Here is a 20,000-nt window from a genome sequence, read left to right as displayed (position 1 = left end):
GTTTGTCTGGCAAGTAACATTCATTCTGTACTCAACTCTGCAAAGGTTAAAAAAAAATGGAAATGTGACAGTGAAAAATTATTTGAATGAAAGCTTGTTGTCTCTTTTGTGCTTTGTTATTTACGGTCAAGGTTCTTTCGAAAAGGGTTTGATGCGAACTGTCAGAAATTTATTTAATAAACCTTTTCGGCTTGTACATTTTGTTTTCCCAATACAGATCATGTGATAATATTCATGCCTGCATGCCCTCATTTTAATGAACAAAACAAAAGACCAAACCTCCTGGGTATCATCACAGGATCTGTATTGGGAAAACAAAACGTACAAGCCGAAAAGATCTATTGCACATGCTTTGTGATTGTGTGTTTCGCTTGCACGCACGCAACGGAAATAGGAAGGGTTTCTTGCCTCTTATAGCAAATATGTTGCTTGTTTCAATAAATGTTTCGCTGGAAAATATTTCTGTGAAATTTCTAGCTTTTGTAAATTTATCATATTGTGTAATTTTCGAGCTTAGCAAATTTGCATACATGTGTTGAAATGTGATAGACGGAGAATTTTTGTGGTAACGCATAAGTCACGAAAATAAACAGGTCTGTTGGAAGCGTGCTTGAGTTTCAACAAAATGACCCCCAAAATCGGCAAAAGATTGTGACGCTGATGAATAATAAAGTAGCTGCTATTACCAAAACGATGGAATTACTTGGTGATAAATATCCTTGTCTTGGAAAGTAAATTTTTGATTTTCCAGAAACAATGGTCAACCTCTGAGAGTTGGGCGATTGTGATCTTTATGTTGAATTCGCACATTTCTTGTCAAAATTTATAACAATTGAAAGAAAAAGAAAGCTAACAAAAACAAAAACCCGGTATCTTGGCATTGGAGTTCCTCAAGGATCTATCCTGGGCCCTTTGTTCTTCATATTATACATAAATGATCTTCCTAGAGCTTCCAAATTAACTGAACCTCTGCTTTTTGCTGACGACACTAGTATCTTTCTTTCAAACTCTAATCCCAACTACTTGGCGAATGTGCTTAATAATGAGTTGCTAAATATTGATGTTTGGTTAAGATGCAATAAGCTCTCGATTAATGTCCAAAAGACAAATTATGTTATATTTAGTCCGAGTCAGAGGAAAGTCAATCGCAGTTTTTCTCTCTCCTTTGGGGGTCAAACTCTAACTCAAAGCAATGAAACTAAATTTCTTGGGGTGTATCTAGACGAACACCTTACTTGGAAATATCACATAAACTTTGTCTGTAAACAAATCGCTAAATCAGTTGGTATTTTATCCAGGACCCGTTTCTACTTATCCTGTAAGACCAAACTTCTGTTGTACTGTACAGTAATTTATCCATACGTTACTTATTGTAACTCTACGTGGTCGTCCACTTACGTATCTAATTTAAATAGAATTTATTATCTGCAAAAGCGAGTGGTGCGAGCTGTTACAAATTCAGAATATCGAGCACATACTGCTCCTCTTTTTTCTAAACTGAAAATCTTAGACATCTTCCAACTCAATACCCTCGATATTGCTAAATTCATGTTCCGCTACCACAATAATCTGCTGCCTCCACTTTTCTTCAATCTGTTTATGACAAACAGTCAAGTCCATAAATATGACACAAGAACAGCCGGTAATTATCGTGTGCATTCCTGTCGCACGAACATTAAGAAGTTCACAATTCTTTACCAAGGACCTAGGGTCTGGAACTGTCTTCCTGTCTCTATTACCAATTTGTCAAGCTTTCCTATGTTTAAGAACAAAGTGCTAGAGTTTTTATTAAAATTATTTCTGAGTTAGTTCCTGCCGCACTCCTTCGCAGCCCTTATTTTTGTTTAATATTGTGATCTCGAGGTGGCCTCTCCTATAAGCCTGGTGGTTTCCTGAGGTCTCCTCGCCTAACAACCTGCTGTATGATCGTCACGCAGTCATGCAACGTTCTTTTTGCTTGTTTGTTCGTTTTGTTGTCAATGTTGTTGTCTGATTTAAAATCTGTTATACACATAAGGGCAAATAAATGTTGATGATAGATTATGATGATCATTTGACACAGATGCTTCACTGTTTCGCGAGTAAACATGCCGCGGTAACTTGATCACTGCGCTCGCTGAATTCGATGTGCGATTTACTCGGTGCTGAGCTAAAAGTACAATTACAACAAAACAACTAAAACCTCCCAAAATGTTCTTCACTGATGGTAACTTTTTATATTCGTGGTTCAAAATTAATGTTGTTTTCATGTCGTAAATTTTGTTACCGATGGCAAAATATTTTATTCTCGATCTACCGTCCTGAAACTTCCTTCTGCTCTTCTTAAAAACGGCAGTAGCCAAAACGCGGGGCCGGGGCAGGGGCCGGGGTCGGGGCCGGGGCCGGGGTCGGGGCCGGGGTCGGGGCCGGGGTCGGGGTCGGGGTGTCTTTTTCCAACATTTTGTTTCATTTTGTCGTCATTCTCGAATGACTGTCATTTATGGTGGCAATAAGTAAAAAGAATTGAGGAATCTACGGAAGCTATGAAAGCTCTTAAGGGGCATTTTAGTTTTTCTTAAAATCGTACTTTGTTTTTTTGTCTTTCCGAAAATCGAAGTTTGTTGTTCGAAATTAAGAGAATTTCCGAAATTTTCTAAAATTGGAGTTTATGGAATACACGCTAATTGCTAGACTTGCCACAAAGTCGACCTCACGATAATCCCAGGAGAAAATCTTTTAGCCAGCGAATCGTGATTTTTCGTACACGAAGTAAATGAGCGAGCGACAAAGTCGCGAAAGGTCGACTTGTCTCGCTTGCAAGGTTTTCATTTGCGTCTCGCGCCAAAAAGGGAATGACGTCATTCGTAAGTCCTGCACTTGATGGCGCAATCCGACGAAAACAGTCGAACATATTTGTTTCTACGAAATCGAAAGAGGAAATTTGTTGACTTTGACGGTGCTAAAGGTTTCAGAAACAAAGATGAAAAAAAACGAAAGCTTATTTTCAATCTCGAGTCGCCGCTTGGAAAGGAGATCTCCAGTGGTATTTTTTGGACCAACACTTGTGCCGTGATTTGTGCTGATAGAAACGAAACACCAATTCGAAAGATTAGCAAGTAAGGGAAAGTTTCGAATCGTCAAGAAAGTCAATTGATTTCACTCATGAAAGATCAGGTAGGCTTCAGGTGTAGGAGACGTACTAGACCGGGATTAAAAGATTCATCTTAGTGAAACTTAAACAGAGTTAACAGAATGGAGTGTAATGTGAGTGCTAAATATTCTATCCCATATGAACCATGTGAGCGTTAGCCCTACTGATGGAAATGGCCCCACACAAGGACAGAGAAAAACTCTGACCAGGGTGGGAACTGAACCCACAACCTTCGGGTTAGATCTATATGGGATAGAAAATCTAGCACTCACATTACACTCTATTCCGTTAACTCTGTTTAAAATATAAGTGCTACACGGCCAACGTTTGTATAAACGGTAACCTTTCCTTGTGTTAGTGAAACTTAAGCTGACCATTTAGCGATGCAATGACTCTCGTCGATGAATACACGTGCATTTTTAATTTTTTTGTTCCATTCGACGAAAAATGTGTCGATAGTCGTTGAGAATCGCCTCGGGACTTCCAAACACCAGTTTATACTTAAGATTTTACATGTGTTGTCTCCTACATATGACGCTCTAATGCCACGACAATTGCGGCTGGAGACCAAATCTTTCGTGATTGAAATCAGCGGAACAATTACGAATACGATAGCATTGCAATCCTCTCCAAGTAAACGACCAAAAGCGTACGGGACTAGTTCAAAGGTCAGACTTTTCCCAGCTCTGGTTGGAGCAGACACAAACAGATCTATGCAAGACAGATATTCTTGAATTATTTTCCTCTGATAGTCGCGTAATAGACCATTTTACAGTTGTGGCTACGTTACCAGGCCTAGCAATGAAAGCGAGGCTGCCGGTGACCCTGTTTTGATACAAACCTTCATGCTTTTGTAATGTTAATATGGACTAATTAGCGTTACAACAACACAATTTACATGATAAAAGCAGAGAGGTCTGTATCAATGCAAGGTCACCGGCAGCCTCGCAGCCATTCAAAGGCTTGGTCGCTGAGCAAACAACTGTAAAATGGCCTATTCGGAATACCTAGCATGTGGCAGTCACGCTTCACTGCGTGTGGCAAACTTTGATTGACAACTCTATCCCCTGGGGTCCACGAGGGCTACTCTGATTGGCCAAAACGCGGGGCCGGGGCCGGGCCGGAGTCGGGGTCGGGGTGTGTTTTTTTTTTGTTCAAAATTTTTTCATTTCAATTTTTGTAGTTATTCTCCCGTACTGTTATTTTCTAATGTTCGGCATCTTTCCTTCATCTATGATGGAAATTAGTCAAAAAATATAAGGAACGTACGGAAGCTTCGAAGGGGACATCGTTTGCTTTTCGAAAAGAATTTCCGACTGAAATTTAATACGTTAAACCAAGTGATTCGCGCCTCGCACGTTAAGTTATGTCGCTTAATTGTTTTAATGTATGGAACTATCTTTGCAATTTTATTTACCACAGCAAGTTTGCATGAGTTGAAAGGTGACAACTAATTAGAAATTCAGAAATATATAAATCGAAACTGCAAACGCGCAAATTACTTTTTCACTTTCCTCCGATCAAGAACGTTAAAGATAATCAATAGAAGAAATCAAACCATAAGATCGTGTAGATTAGAAGACACAAATTGTACTATATTCAAGAAATCAGTTGCATTCTTCTTTTAGCCTATCGCCGGCATTCCAAAACATTAATTTACTTCTGTAATATTTTCCTTTCAGTCGACTAGTTCAACGACATATCGATCGAGCAGCTAGTATGAATAAAAATCTGAAAATCTACAGCATTATCAGTGGCGTGATCTTGCCTTAAAGTAGTGCCTCGTACGTAGGTGCGAATCACCTAGAAACACTGAAGACTCGCTGAGCTCCACATTTTAATGTTTACTTCCTAAGAAACTTCTCCGCAATACAATTAAAACGAAACAGAACATAGCCATAATTCCACTATGGTCGTCACGCAAACGTTCTCAGTTGCTTGTTTTCGCAAAATTGTTTTAAGTGTGGTTGTGCTTTTTCTCGTAAAATTGGATTCGATCCCTTGAAGTCTGAATAGAATTGGCTAGCAAGTTCCTATGCGACTGACTTTACTACAAACCGTTTGTGGTAAATCAGACAACAACATTGACAACAAAACGAACAAACAAGCAAAAAGAACGTTGCATGACTGCGTGACGATCATCGTGGAACTGTGATTCTATTGTCGTTTTTTTTTTTAACGAAGTGAATATTACGATGGGACTCTGTCTGGCAGTTAGCGTGTATTCCATAAACTCCAATTTTAGAAAATTTCGGAAATTCTCTTAATTTCGAACAACAAACTTCGATTTTCGGAAAGACAAAAAAACAAAGTACGATTTTAAGAAAAACTAAAATGCCCCTTAAGAGCTTTCATGGCTTCCGTAGGTTCCTCAATTTTTTTTACTTATTGCCACCATAAATGACAGTCATTCGAGAATGACGACAAAATGAAACAAAATTTTGGAAAAAAAGACACCCCGACCCCGGCCCCGACCCCGACCTCGGCCCCGACCCCGGCCCCGGCCCCGCGTTTTGGCTACTACCCTTAAAAACTGTGTATCCATATTTATTTACTTTTACATCAATATTCGTTTTGCATAAAGCAAGCTTACAAAATCTGTATTTTGCTTGGTTCGCATTTGATAGCATGAAAATAGAATTTTCGGTCCTATGCTTCTGTTACTGAGTGGTATATTTCTTAGGTCGCCCATTCAGATACTAACCCCACCGGATCCCTAGAGATTAAATTCAGCTTTAAACTTTTGTTTACAAAACTGTCAGGTGCTGTCAGTGCACGCTTACACTTGTGGTGGAAAGAAGTTGCATGATCAACATGTCAGCCCAGAAGCCAATGTTTCTCCATTCCCTTTTATTTTCTTCAATCTCTCTGGGTTCAGTACTTTGCTAGTAACCACATGTCTTCTCAAGGGGCTATTTATCTAAGACTTCTACCAAGGCGCTACAATGATAGACAATACAAAAACAATATCGTGTACTGTTAGACCTACATATCACGCAAAGACGACTGTCAACATGTCATCCCAGAAGACAATGTTTTTCACTTCCCATTTATTTTCTTCAATCTTTCTGGGTTCAGAACTTTGCTAGTAACCACATGTCTTCTCAGGCTATTTACCCAAGATTTCTACCATGGCACTACAATGATAGACAATACCAAAACAATAGCGTGCACTGTTAAAGCTACATATTACGCAAGGACAACTTGAATCTCCTGGAAGACAACACACAGCTCAGTTGACATTATAGAATAAATCGCTGTGTTACTTCACTACCATTCGTAAGCAATGCGTGTCAACTTTTTTTAAAGAGGACAGGAATTTCTTCTTTCTGACAAATGATTAATTAATAGGCCGGTAGCCAGGTTTTTAACCTCAGAAAAGGATCTGTTTCGTCGTACGGACGTGTGAGGACCTGTGAGCCAAAGAGCCTCTGCTGGTATGACCTCTGGGTGTTCCCTTAAATGGTCTTAATGACCCCGGCAACTTGACAAAAATTACCTGGAGCGCTGCACGCACCACAGACAACCCAGTGTACCCTCACGGAGGGTTTAGTTTAGTTTTTTCCCTGTCGGTAAAAGTCTTGCCCGTCACTCCCCTGCTAAGTGGTGGCTTTGTGCATAGAGCCTTCTGCGCGTATTTTCTTATCGAGAGGGTAGTGGGAAATGCGTAGATTTCTCTGGTGGACACAGTAGAACGATTAACTCAACCGACAATGGCGTCGAAAGTCATGTAACGCGAATGGCGTTTTAGTGGATCTTTGAACAAAATATACCCTTATGAAGCTCATTAATGGCAGGTCAATTGGATATACAGGCGGTGGAATCTTAAAAGCGACGAGTAATGGACTTCGACAACAATCTATCGCCCGTCGAGCCGAAATCAAAGTGAGCTGTATTTACCTGAAGTATATGGTAGTTTGACACGATTGAGTTTCTTGCCTTCACGCACGCAATGAAATAGGAAGAGGTTCTCGCCTCTATGAGCAGATATGTTGTTTGTTTCAATAAATTTTTCGCTGGAAAAGGATTCTGTGGTATTTTCTGCCTTTGTAAATTATAATATCATGTTATGCATTGAATTTCAGAGCTTAAGGTTGAAATGTGATATGGGAGAAGTTTTTTAGTATTGCTCTGTAAGCAGGAAGGGTTCACAGGCCTGTTGGAAGCGTGCTTGAGTTTCAACAAAATGAGCCCCAAAATCAGTGAAAAATTGTGACGCAGATAAATAATAAAGTAGCTGCCATTTCCAAACTGATGAAATTACCTGGTGATAAATAACGTCGAACGCGTCTTGGAGAGTAAATTTTGACTTTGCATAAACAAGAGTTGGGTGATTGTGATCTTTGTTTTGACTTCGCTCATTTCATTGTCAAACTTTATAACACTTGACAGAAAAAGAAATTTACAAAAACCCGGTATCTTGCCATCATTTGACACAGATGCTTCAATGTTTGACAAGTAAACATGCCGCGGTAACTTAATCACGGCGCCCGCTGAATTCCGGCCATGTCACTTTCGATTTGGCGATTTATTTGAACGTTGCAAAAATCTCCCAAAATGTTTGTCGCTGATCGTAACTTTTTATATTCTATCTTCACGGTTCAAAATTAATGTTGTTTTCATGTCGTAAATATAATATTCTCGATCGACCGTCCTGGAGACTTACTTCTGCTCTTTCTAAAAACTGTCTATCAATAGTGATTTACTTTTGCATCAATATTTGTTTTTGCGTAAAGCAAGCTAACAAGATCTGTACCTTGCTGAGTTCGCATTTGTTAGCGTTAATAGTATTTTCGGTCCGATGCTTTTATTTTATGAGAGGTATATATGGGTTCAGCACCTTGCTAGTAACCACATGTCTTCTCAGACTATTTACCAAAGACTTCTACCATGGCACTACAATAATAGACAATACCAAAACAATATCGTGCACTGTTAGAGCTACATATTACGCAAGGACAGATCTGTTTCGCCCTACGAACGTGCGAGCACCTGTGAGCCAAAGGGCCTCTTCTGGTATGAATTCTTAATGACCTTGAAAAAAATTGTTTGGAACATTGCACGTACCACAGGCAACCCAGTGTACCCTCACCGAGGGTCTAGTAGCAAAGAAAAATTCCCTTGATATTCTCGCACAATTCCGAATTAATAGGTACTCGTCTTATTTTCAGAACGTTTTCCTTTTTGCGGTTTCCGTTTTCCTTGGTGGATTGTTTAGATCTGTTACTTTTTGTAAGCGGATCTAGGTGGAATAACAATAAAAAAATTTAAATAACACTCACGAACGGGCAATTTTATTTGCGGCCTTTTCCTTTATATTTTCATTGTGATGTTGTGCCATAATCTTGCAAAATCGTACATCACTATAGTAAATATTAAGATTGACTTTCCATCAGGTTTTGAAACCATCGGCTGCTTCAAAGACACCTCCAATCGAGCCATCCAATCATTGGAAGGAAAAGATTCCATACTGGATGGATCGTATGGTGCTCGAAAGAACGCCATTGCAAAGTGTGCCGAGGCTGCAATGAGAAAAGGATACAAGATGTTTGCAGTTCAACATGGAGGATGGTGCGCAGCCAGTGCTACAGCGGACCAGACCTTCGACAAGTACGGCACATCTGCAGCCTGTGGGTCCGATGGCGAAGGTGGACCGTGGGCCAATCAGGTTTATGTCATCAAAGGTAAAATGTCAAAGAAGTGTCTATTAAATGCACAAAAAATAAAATGCGGTCTTTTCTCGTGGAAAAAAGACCTAATGAACTAGGACAAAGGACTAGTGTGTACTTCATCTTTATCAAACACTGAATTTGCATGGTCGTATTTGTTCCGACGGGCTTAACAGTGTACAAATTTCTCATGAAATTGTAGAAATAGAACTAGAATGTCAACTTTCGTTCTGCTCCGATTATTTTAATTATTGTGTACAGTTTATTTGACTTTTTTTTTTACTAAAATGCACTTTATTGTCGTAAACATGTTGCTTTTGCGAAATCGGGTCATGTTGCATGGCATTTTAGAACAGTTAATCCCACCGCTCCAGTCAAGAAATACTCTATATTTAATAAACGGTTCTATTCAAATAGACACTTGATTGCTTTGCTATTTCCCATTTATTAAGAATACATTCAAGAAGACCACTCCAATCTGATTGGACATATGCAGTAAAATTGTAATCTTCAACTTGTACTCTTGTATGGCAAGTAATGCAACGCCAACTGCAATAAGAGGGGCATAAACAAAAAGAAAGTTGACCTAGAGGACTTTTTGTACTTTTAATACCAAGGAGGGGCAAAACTTAACAAAAAATGATGACAAATTACTCTACAAAACACAATACTCCAACCTGGATTAAAGGTCTTTTATAGCTTAACTGACGTTTTTGTAGGTCCTTTTTTTCTAAAGAATTGGTCTAGCAATTTTTGGTTGAATTTATTGCAAAAACAATTCACTTGATATTCTCGCACAATTCCGAATTAATAGGTACCCGTCCAATTTTCAGAAAGTTTTTCTTCTTGCGGTTTCCGTTTTCCTCGGTGGATTGTTTAGATCGGTTACTTTTTGTAAGCGGATCTAGGTGGAATAACATTTAAAGAAATTCAAATAACACTCACGAACGGGCAATTTTATTTGCGGGTTTTTTCTTTTATATTTCCATTGTGATGTTGTGCCATAGTCTTCCAAAATCGTACAACAATATAGTAAATATTAAGATTGACTTTCCATCAGGTTTTGAAACTATCGGCTGCTTCAAAGACACCTCCAATCGAGCCATCCAACCATTGGAAGGGAAAGATACCATTCTGGATGGATCTTATGGTGCTCGAAAGAACGCCATTGCAAAGTGCGCCGTGGCTGCAATGAGAAAAGGATACAAGATGTTTGCAGTTCAACATGGAGGATGGTGCGCAGCCAGTGCTACAGCGGACCAGACTTTCGACAAGTACGGCATATCTGCAGCCTGTGGATCCGATGGCGAAGGTGGACCGTGGGCCAATCAGGTTTATGTATTCAAAGGTAAAATGTCAAAGAAATGTCTATTAATTGACAAAAAATAAAATGCGGTCTTTTCTCGTGGAAAAAAGACCTAATGAACTAGGGCGAAGGACTAAAGTGTACTTCATCTTTATCAAACACTGAATTTGCATGGTCGTATTTGTTCCGACGGGCTTTAACAGTGTACAAATTTGTCATGAAATTGTAGAAATAGAACTAGAATGGCAACTTTCGTTCTGCTCCGATTATTTTAATTGTTGTGTACAGTTTATTTGACTTTTTTTTTTACTAAAATGCACTTTATTGTCGTAAACATGTTGCTTTTGCGAAATCGGGTCATGTTGCATAGCACTTTACAAGATTTAACTCCACCGCTCCAATCAAGAAATACTCTATATTTAATAAACGCGTCTATTCAAATAGACACTTGATTGCTTTGCTATTTCCCATTTATTAGAAATACATTCAAGAAGACCACTCCATTCTGATTGGACATATGCAGTAAAATTGTAATCTTCAACTTGTACTCTTGTATGGCAAGTAATGCAACGCCAATTGCAATAAGAGGGGCATAAACAAAAGAAGGTGACCGAGAGGAATTTTTGTACTTTTAATACCAAGGAGGGGCAAAACTTAACAAAAAATGATGACAAAGTACTCTACAAAACACAGTACTCAAACCTGGATTAAAGGTCTTTTATAGCTTAACTGACGTTTTTGTAGGTCCTTTTTTTCTTAAGAATTGGTCTACAAGTTTTGGTTGCATTTATTGCAAAAAGAATTCACTTGATATTCTCGCACAATTCCGAATTAATAGATACTCGTCCATATTTCAGAACGTTTTCCTTTTTGCGGTTTCCGTTTTCCTTGGTGGATTGTTTAGATCGGTTACTTTTTGTAAGCGGATCTAGGTGGAATAACAATAAAGAAATTAAAATAACACTCACGAACGGGCAATTTTATTTGCGGCCTTTTCTTTTATATTTCCATTGTGATGTTGTGCCATAGTCTTCCAAAATCGTACAGCAATATAGTAAATATTAAGATTGACTTTCCATCAGGTTTTGAAACCATCGGCTGCTTCAAAGACACCTCCAATCGAGCCATCCAACCATTGGAAGGAAAAGATTCCATTCTGGATGGATCTTATGGTGCTCGACAGAGCGCCATTGCAAAGTGCGCCGTGGCTGCAATGAGAAAAGGATACAAGATGTTTGCAGTTCAACATGGAGGATGGTGCGCAGCCAGTGCTACAGCGGACCAGACCTTCGACAAGTACGGCACATCTGCAGCCTGTGGGTCCGATGGCGAAGGTGGACCGTGGGCCAATCAGGTTTATGTCATCAAAGGTAAAATGTCAAAGAAGTGTCTATTAAATGCACAAAAAATAAAATGCGGTCTTTTCTCGTGGAAAAAAGACCTAATGAATTAGGACGAAGGACTAGTGTGTACTTCATCTTTATCAAACACTGAATTTGCATGGTCGTATTTGTTCCGACGGGCTTTAACAGTGTACAAATTTGTCATGAAATTGTAGAAATAGAACTAGAATGGCAACTTTCGTTCTGCTCCGATTATTTTAATTGTTGTGTACAGTTTATTTGACTTTTCTTTTTACTAAAATGCACGTTATTGTCGTAAACATGTTGCTTTTGCAAACTCTGGTCATGTTGCATGGCATTTTAGAAGATTTTGGAATTAAAATTCCACCGCTCCAGTCAAGAAATACTCTATATTTAATAAACGGTTCTATTCAAATAGACACTTGATTGCTTTGCTATTTCCCATTTATTAAGAATACATTCAAGAAGATCAATCGCTTCTGATTGGACATATGCAGTAAAATTGTAATCTTCAACTCCTACTCTTGTATGGCAAGTAATGCAACGCCAATTGCAATAAGAGGGGCATAAACAAAAGAAAGGCAACTGAGAAAAATTTTTGTACTTTTAATAGCAAGCAGGGGCAAAACTTAACAAAAAATGATGACAAATTACTCTACAAAACACAGTACTCAAACCTGGATTAAAGTTCTTTCATAGCTTAACTGACGTTTTTGTGAGTCCTTTTTTTCTTAAAAATTGGTCTAGCAATTTTTGGTTGAATTTATTGCAAAAAAATTCTCTTGATATTCTCGCACAATTCCGAATTAATAGGTACTCGTCCAATTTTCAGAACGTTTTCCTTTTTGCGGTTTCCGTTTTCCTTGGTGGATTGTTTAGATCGGTTACTTTTTGTAAGCGGATCTAGGTGGAATAACAATTAAAGAAATTCAAATAACACTCACGAACGAGCAATTTTATTTGCGGCCTTTTCTTGTATATTTCCATTGTGATGTTGTGCCATAGTCTTCCAAAATCGTACAACAATATAGTAAATATAAAGATTGACTTTCCATCAGGTTTTGAAACCATCGGCTGCTTCAAAGACACCTCCAATCGAGCCATCCAACCACTGGAAGGGAAAGATTCCATTCTGGATGGATCTTATGGTGCTCGAAAGAACGCCATTGCAAAGTGCGCCGTGGCTGCAATGAGAAAAGGATACAAGATGTTTGCAGTTCAACATGGAGGATGGTGCGCAGCCAGTGCTACAGCGGACCAGACTTTCGACAAGTACGGCATATCTGCAGCCTGTGGGTCCGATGGCGAAGGTGGACCGTGGGCCAATCAGGTTTATGTATTCAAAGGTAAAATGTCAAAGAAATGTCTATTAAATGCACAAAAAATAAAATGCGGTCTTTTCTCGTGGAAAAAAGACCTAATGAACTAGGGCGAAGGACTAAAGTGTACTTCATCTTTATCAAACACTGAATTTGCATGGTCGTATTTGTTCCGACGGGCTTTAACAGTGTACAAATTTCTCATGAAATTGTAGAAATAGAACTAGAATGGCAACTTTCGTTCTGCTCCGATTATTTTAATTGTTGTGTACAGTTTATTTGACTTTTTTTTTTACTAAAATGCACTTTATTGTCGTAAACATGTTGCTTTTGCGAAATCTGGTCATGTTGCATAGCACTTTACAAAATTTAACTCCACTGCTCCAATCAAGAAATACTCTATATTTAATAAACGGTTCTATTCAAATAGACACTTGATTGCTTTGCTATTTCCCATTTATTAGAAATACATTCAAGAAGACCACTACATTCTGATTGGACATATGCAGGAAAATTGTAATCTTGAACTTGTACTCTTGTATGGCAAGTAATGCAACGCCAATTGCAATAAGAGGGGCATAAACAAAAGAAGGTGACCGAGAGGAATTTTTGTACTTTTAATACCAAGGAGGGGCAAAACTTAACAAAAAATGATGACAAAGTACTCTACAAAACACAGTACTCAAACCTGGATTAAAGGTCTTTCATAGCTTAACTGACGTTTTTGTAGGTCCTTTTTTTCTTAAGAATTGGTCTACAAGTTTTGGTTGCATTTATTGCAAAAAGAATTCACTTGATATTCTCGCACAATTCCGAATTAATAGGTACTCGTCCATATTTCAGAACGTTTTCCTTTTTGCGGTGTCCGTTTTCCTTGGTGGATTGTTTAGATCGGTTACTTTTTGTAAGCGGATCTAGGTGGAATAACAATAAAAAAATTCAAATAACACTCACGAACGGGCAATTTTATTTGCGGCCTTTTCTTTTATATTTCCATTGTGATGTTGTGCCATAGTCTTCCAAAATCGTACAGCAATATAGTAAATATTAAGATTGACTTTCCATCAGGTTTTGAAACCATCGGCTGCTTCAAAGACACCTCCAATCGAGCCATCCAACCATTGGAAGGAAAAGATTCCATTCTGGATGGATCTTATGGTGCTCGAGAGAATGCCATTGCAAAGTGCGCCGTGGCTGCAATGAGAAAAGGATCCAAGATGTTTGCAGTTCAACATGGAGGATGGTGCGCAGCCAGTGCTACAGCGGACCAGACCTTCGACAAGTACGGCACATCTGCAGCCTGTGGGTCCGATGGCGAAGGTGGACCGTGGGCCAATCAGGTGTATGTCATCAAAGGTAAAATGTCAAAGAAGTGTCTATTAAATGCACAAAAAATAAAATGCGGTCTTTTCTCGTGGAAAAAAGACCTAATGAATTAGAACGAAGGACTAGTGTGTACTTCATCTTTATCAAACACTGAATTTGCATGGTCGTATTTGTTCCGACGGGCTTTAACAGTGTACAAATTTGTCATGAAATTGTAGAAATAGAACTAGAATGGCAACTTTCGTTCTGCTCCAATTATTTTAATTGTTGTGTACAGTTTATTTGACTTTTCTTTTTACTAAAATGCACGTTATTGTCGTAAACATGTTGCTTTTGCAAAATCTGGTCATGTTGCATGGCATTTTAGAAGATTTTGGAATTAAAATTCCACCGATCCAGTCAAGAAATACTCTATATTTAATAAACGGTTCTATTCAAATAGACACTTGATTGCCTTGCTATTTCCCATTTATTAAGAATACATTCAAGAAGATCAATCGCTTCTGATTGGACATATGCCGTAAAATTGTAATCGTCAACTTGTACTCTTGTATGGCAAGTAATGCAACGCCAATTGCAATAAGAGGGGCATAAACAAAAGAAAGGCAACTGAGAAAAATTTTTGTACTTTTAATAGCAAGCAGGGGCAAAACTTAACAAAAATGATGACAAATTACTCTACAAAACACAGTACTCAAACCTGGATTAAAGTTCTTTCATAGCTTAACTGACTTTTTTGTGGGTCCTTTTTTTCTTAAGAATTGGTCCAACAATTTTTAATTGCATTTATTACTGGGTTGCCAGTATGGCAACCTCAGTAGGAATCTGCGTTTATATCGTCGTTTTTTTATTTTTTTCCGTGTTGGTAAAATTGTAATCTTCAACTTAAACTCTTGTATGGCAAGTAATGCAACGCCAATTGCAATAAGAGGGGCATAAACAAAAGAAAGGCAACCGAGACGAATTTTTGTACTTTTAATACCAAGGGGAGGCAAAACTTAACAAAAAATGAAGAAAAATTACTCTACAAAACACAGTACTCAAACCTGGATTAAAGGTCTTTCATAGCTTAACTGACGTTTTTGTAGGTCGTTTTTTTTTTAAGAATTGGTCTAGCAATTTTTGGTTGCATTTATTGCGAAAACAATTCACTTGATATTTTCGCACAATTCCGAATTAATAGGTACTCGTCCAATTTTCAGAACGTTTTTCTTTTTGCGGTTTCCGTTTTCCTTGGTGGATTGTTTAGATCGGTTACTTTTTGTAAGCGGATCTAGGTGGAATAACATTTAAAGAAATTCAAATAACAGTCACGAACGGGCAATTTTATTTGCGGCCTTTTCTTTTATATTTCCATTGTGATGTTGTGCCATAGTCTTCCAAAATCGTACAGCAATATAGTAAATATTAAGATTGACTTTCCATCAGGTTTTGAAACCATCGGCTGCTTCAAAGACACCTCCAGTCGAGCCATCCAACCATTGGAAGGAAAAGATTCCATTCTGGATGGATCTTATGGTGCTCGAAAGAACGCCATTGCAAAGTGCGCCGTGGCTGCAATGAGAAAAGGATACAAGATGTTTGCAGTTCAACATGGAGGATGGTGCGCAGCCAGTGCTACAGCGGACCAGACTTTCGACAAGTACGGCATATCTGCAGCCTGTGGGTCCGATGGCGAAGGTGGACCGTGGGCCAATCAGGTTTATGTATTCAAAGGTAAAATGTCAAAGAAATGTCTATTAAATGCACAAAAAATAAAATGCGGTCTTTTCTCGTGGAAAAAAGACCTAATGAACTAGGGCGAAGGACTAAAGTGTACTTCATCTTTATCAAACACTGAATTTGCATGGTCGTATTTGTTCCGACGGGCTTTAACAGTGTACAAATTTCTCATGAAATTGTAGAAATAGAACTAGAATGGCAACTTTCGTTCTGCTCCGATTATTTTAATTGTTATGTACAGTTTATTTGACTTTTTTTTTTACTAAAATGCACTTTATTGTCGTAAACATGTTGCTTTTGCGAAATCTGGTCATGTTGCATAGCACTTTACAAGATTTAACTCCACCGCTCCAATCAAGAAATACTCTATATTTAATAAACGGGTCTATTCAAATAGACACTTGATTGCTTTGCTATTTCCCATTTATTAGAAATACATTCAAGAAGACCACTCCATTCTGATTGGACATATGCAGTAAAATTGTAATCTTCAACTTGTACTCTTGTATGGCAAGTAATGCAACGCCAATTGCAATAAGAGGGGCATAAACAAAAGAAGGTGACCGAGAGGAATTTTTGTACTTTTAATACCAAGGAGGGGCAAAACTTAACAAAAAATGATGACAAAGTACTCTACAAAACACAGTACTCAAACCTGGATTAAAGGTCTTTCATAGCTTAACTGACGTTTTTGTAGGTCCTTTTTTTCTTAAGAATTGGTCTACAAGTTTTGGTTGCATTTATTGCAAAAAGAATTCACTTGATATTCTCGCACAATTCCGAATTAATAGATACTCGTCCATATTTCAGAACGTTTTCCTTTTTGCGGTGTCCGTTTTCCTTGGTGGATTGTTTAGATCGGTTACTTTTTGTAAGCGGATCTAGGTGGAATAACAATAAAAAAATTCAAATAACACTCACGAACGGGCAATTTTATTTGCGGCCTTTTCTTTTATATTTCCATTGTGATGTTGTGCCATAGTCTTCCAAAATCGTACAGCAATATAGTTAATATTAAGATTGACTTTCCATCAGGTTTTGAAACCATCGGCTGCTTCAAAGACACCTCCAATCGAGCCATCCAACCATTGGAAGGAAAAGATTCCATTCTGGATGGATCTTATGGTGCTCGAGAGAATGCCATTGCAAAGTGCGCCGTGGCTGCAATGAGAAAAGGATACAAGATGTTTGCAGTTCAACATGGAGGATGGTGCGCAGCCAGTGCTACAGCGGACCAGACCTTCGACAAGTACGGCACATCTGCAGCCTGTGGGTCCGATGGCGAAGGTGGACCGTGGGCCAATCAGGTGTATGTCATCAAAGGTAAAATGTCAAAGAAGTGTCTATTAAATGCACAAAAAATAAAATGCGGTCTTTTCTCGTGGAAAAAAGACCTAATGAATTAGAACGAAGGACTAGTGTGTACTTCATCTTTATCAAACACTGAATTTGCATGGTCGTATTTGTTCCGACGGGCTTTAACAGTGTACAAATTTGTCATGAAATTGTAGAAATAGAACTAGAATGGCAACTTTCGTTCTGCTCCAATTATTTTAATTGTTGTGTACAGTTTATTTGACTTTTCTTTTTACTAAAATGCACGTTATTGTCGTAAACATGTTGCTTTTGCAAAATCTGGTCATGTTGCATGGCATTTTAGAAGATTTTGGAATTAAAATTCCACCGCTCCAGTCTAGAAATACTCTATATTTAATAAACGGTTCTATTCAAATAGACACTTGATTGCTTTGCTATTTCCCATTTATTAAAAATACATTGAAGAAGATCAATCGCTTCTGATTGGACATATGCAGTAAAATTGTAATCGTCAACTTGTACTCTTGTATGGCAAGTAATGCAACGCCAATTGCAATAAGAGGGGCATAAACAAAAGAAAGGCAACTGAGAAAAAATTTTGTACTTTTAATAGCAAGCAGGGGCAAAACTTAACAAAAATGATGACAAATTACTCTACAAAACACAGTACTCAAACCTGGATTAAAGTTCTTTCATAGCTTAACTGACGTTTTTGTGGGTCCTTTTTTTCTTAAGAATTGGTCGAGCAATTTTTAATTGCATTTATTACTGGGTTGCCAGTATGGCAACCTCAGTAGGAATCTGCGTTTATATCGTCGTTTTTTTATTTTTTTCCGTGTTGGTAAAATTGTAATCTTCAACTTAAACTCTTGTATGGCAAGTAATGCAACGCCAATTGCAATAAGAGGGGCATAAACAAAAGAAAGGCAACCGAGGCGAATTTTTGTACTTTTAATACCAAGGGGAGGCAAAACTTAACAAAAAATGAAGAAAAATTACTCTACAAAACACAGTACTCAAACCTGGATTAAAGGTCTTTCATAGCTTAACTGACGTTTTTGTAGGTCGTTTTTTTTTTAAGAATTGGTCTAGCAATTTTTGGTTGCATTTATTGCGAAAACAATTCACTTGATATTTTCGCACAATTCCCAATTAATAGGTACTCGTCCAATTTTCAGAACGTTTTTCTTTTTGCGGTTTCCGTTTTCCTTGGTGGATTGTTTAGATCGGTTACTTTTTGTAAGCGGATCTAGGTTGAATAACAATAAAGAAATTTAAATAACAGTCACGAACGGGCAATTTTATTTGCGGCCTTTTCTTTTATATTTCCATTGTGATGTTGTGCCATAGTCTTCCAAAATCGTACAGCAATATAGTAAATATTAAGATTGACTTTCCATCAGGTTTTGAAACCATCGGCTGCTTCAAAGACACCTCCAATCGAGCCATCCAACCATTGGAAGGAAAAGATTCCATTCTGGATGGATCTTATGGTGCTCGAAAGAACGCCATTGCAAAGTGCGCCGTGGCTGCAATGAGAAAAGGATACAAGATGTTTGCAGTTCAACATGGAGGATGGTGCGCAGCCAGTGCTACAGCGGACCAGACCTTCGACAAGTACGGCACATCTGCAGCCTGTGGGTCCGATGGCGAAGGTGGACCGTGGGCCAATCAGGTGTATGTCATCAAAGGTAAAATGTCAAAGAAGTGTCTATTAAATGCACAAAAAATAAAATGCGGTCTTTTCTCGTGGAAAAAAGACCTAATGAATTAGGACGAAGGACTAGTGTGTACTTCATCTTTATCAAACACTGAATTTGCATGGTCGTATTTGTTCCGACGGGCTTTAACAGTGTACAAATTTGTCATGAAATTGTAGAAATAGAACTAGAATGGCAACTTTCGTTCTGCTCCGATTATTTTAATTGTTGTGTACAGTTTATTTGACTTTTCTTTTTACTTAAATGCACGTTATTGTCGTAAACATGTTGCTTTTGCAAACTCTGGTCATGTTGCATGGCATTTTAGAAGATTTTGGAATTAAAATTCCACCGCTCCAGTCAAGAAATACTCTATATTTAATAAACGCGTCTATTCAAATAGACACTTGATTGCTTTGCTATTTCCCATTTATTAAGAATACATTCAAGAAGATCAATCGCTTCTGATTGGACATATGCAGTAAAATTGTAATCTTCAACTTGTACTCTTGTATGGCAAGTAATGCAACGCCAATTGCAATAAGAGGGGCATAAACAAAAGAAAGGCAACTGAGAAAAATTTTTGTACTTTTATAGTGCGACGCGCCTTACCGTGGCCACCCAACAAACATTTTTTACAAGTTAGCCAATCAGGGTACGCGAATTTGATTGACAGACACGCCTCCATAAAACGTTTCATCACGCAGCGAAGTGGAAACTTGTCGAATTTACTGATAAAGTAGAGGCAAAAGCTCAACAGCTTTACAAGACACGAAAGATTGCTTTTGTTGTTATATGTAGCCGCAATTGCGAAAATAGTTATTTGAATTAGCTGCTGATATCAATGAAACACCCTCGGCTATGGCAATTTCGGTCTCTTCTATCGCTGACATTTGACATCTCCGCAAGAATTCCTTTATTTGGTGAAAACAATATTCACACGTATTTAGATGTGGTGAGTAAGGTGGCTGGTAAATAAGCTGCACGCCATAGTCATTCAACAGTTCTCTTAGAACAGGCTCAACAAACAGACCATGGTGAAAACCACAATTGTCCATCACGACGCAATCGCCACGCTCAAGAAGAACACTTCCATCAGGGCGTTGAATTTCAACAGCATCTTCGAAAAAGTAAAGCAACTGAAATC

The 20,000-nt window shown here is 38.3% G+C and overlaps 1 protein-coding gene across 4 annotated transcripts in view; it reads left to right on the top strand.

Moving 5' to 3' along the window:
* The window catches only part of LOC137992861 (uncharacterized), a 59,724-nt gene that overhangs the window by 10,476 nt on the left and 29,248 nt on the right, over positions 1–20,000 (top strand). For all 4 annotated transcript variants that reach the window (XM_068838412.1, XM_068838411.1, XM_068838413.1 and 1 more), the window contains 8 exons: positions 8,527–8,814; positions 9,860–10,147; positions 11,188–11,475; positions 12,528–12,815; positions 13,857–14,144; positions 15,543–15,830; positions 16,872–17,159; positions 18,557–18,844. In XM_068838412.1, coding sequence (XP_068694513.1) covers positions 8,527–8,814; positions 9,860–10,147; positions 11,188–11,475; positions 12,528–12,815; positions 13,857–14,144; positions 15,543–15,830; positions 16,872–17,159; positions 18,557–18,844 — 2,304 coding nt within the window. The remainder of the gene's footprint in view (positions 1–8,526; positions 8,815–9,859; positions 10,148–11,187; positions 11,476–12,527; positions 12,816–13,856; positions 14,145–15,542; positions 15,831–16,871; positions 17,160–18,556; positions 18,845–20,000) is intronic.

The sequence above is a fragment of the Montipora foliosa genome, chromosome 2 (assembly GCF_036669935.1).
Source record: "Montipora foliosa isolate CH-2021 chromosome 2, ASM3666993v2, whole genome shotgun sequence".
In the NCBI taxonomy this organism is placed as follows: Eukaryota; Metazoa; Cnidaria; class Anthozoa; order Scleractinia; family Acroporidae; genus Montipora; species Montipora foliosa.
Note: the sequence above shows the minus strand (reverse complement) of the source record. Positions and strands in the feature narration are given on the sequence as shown.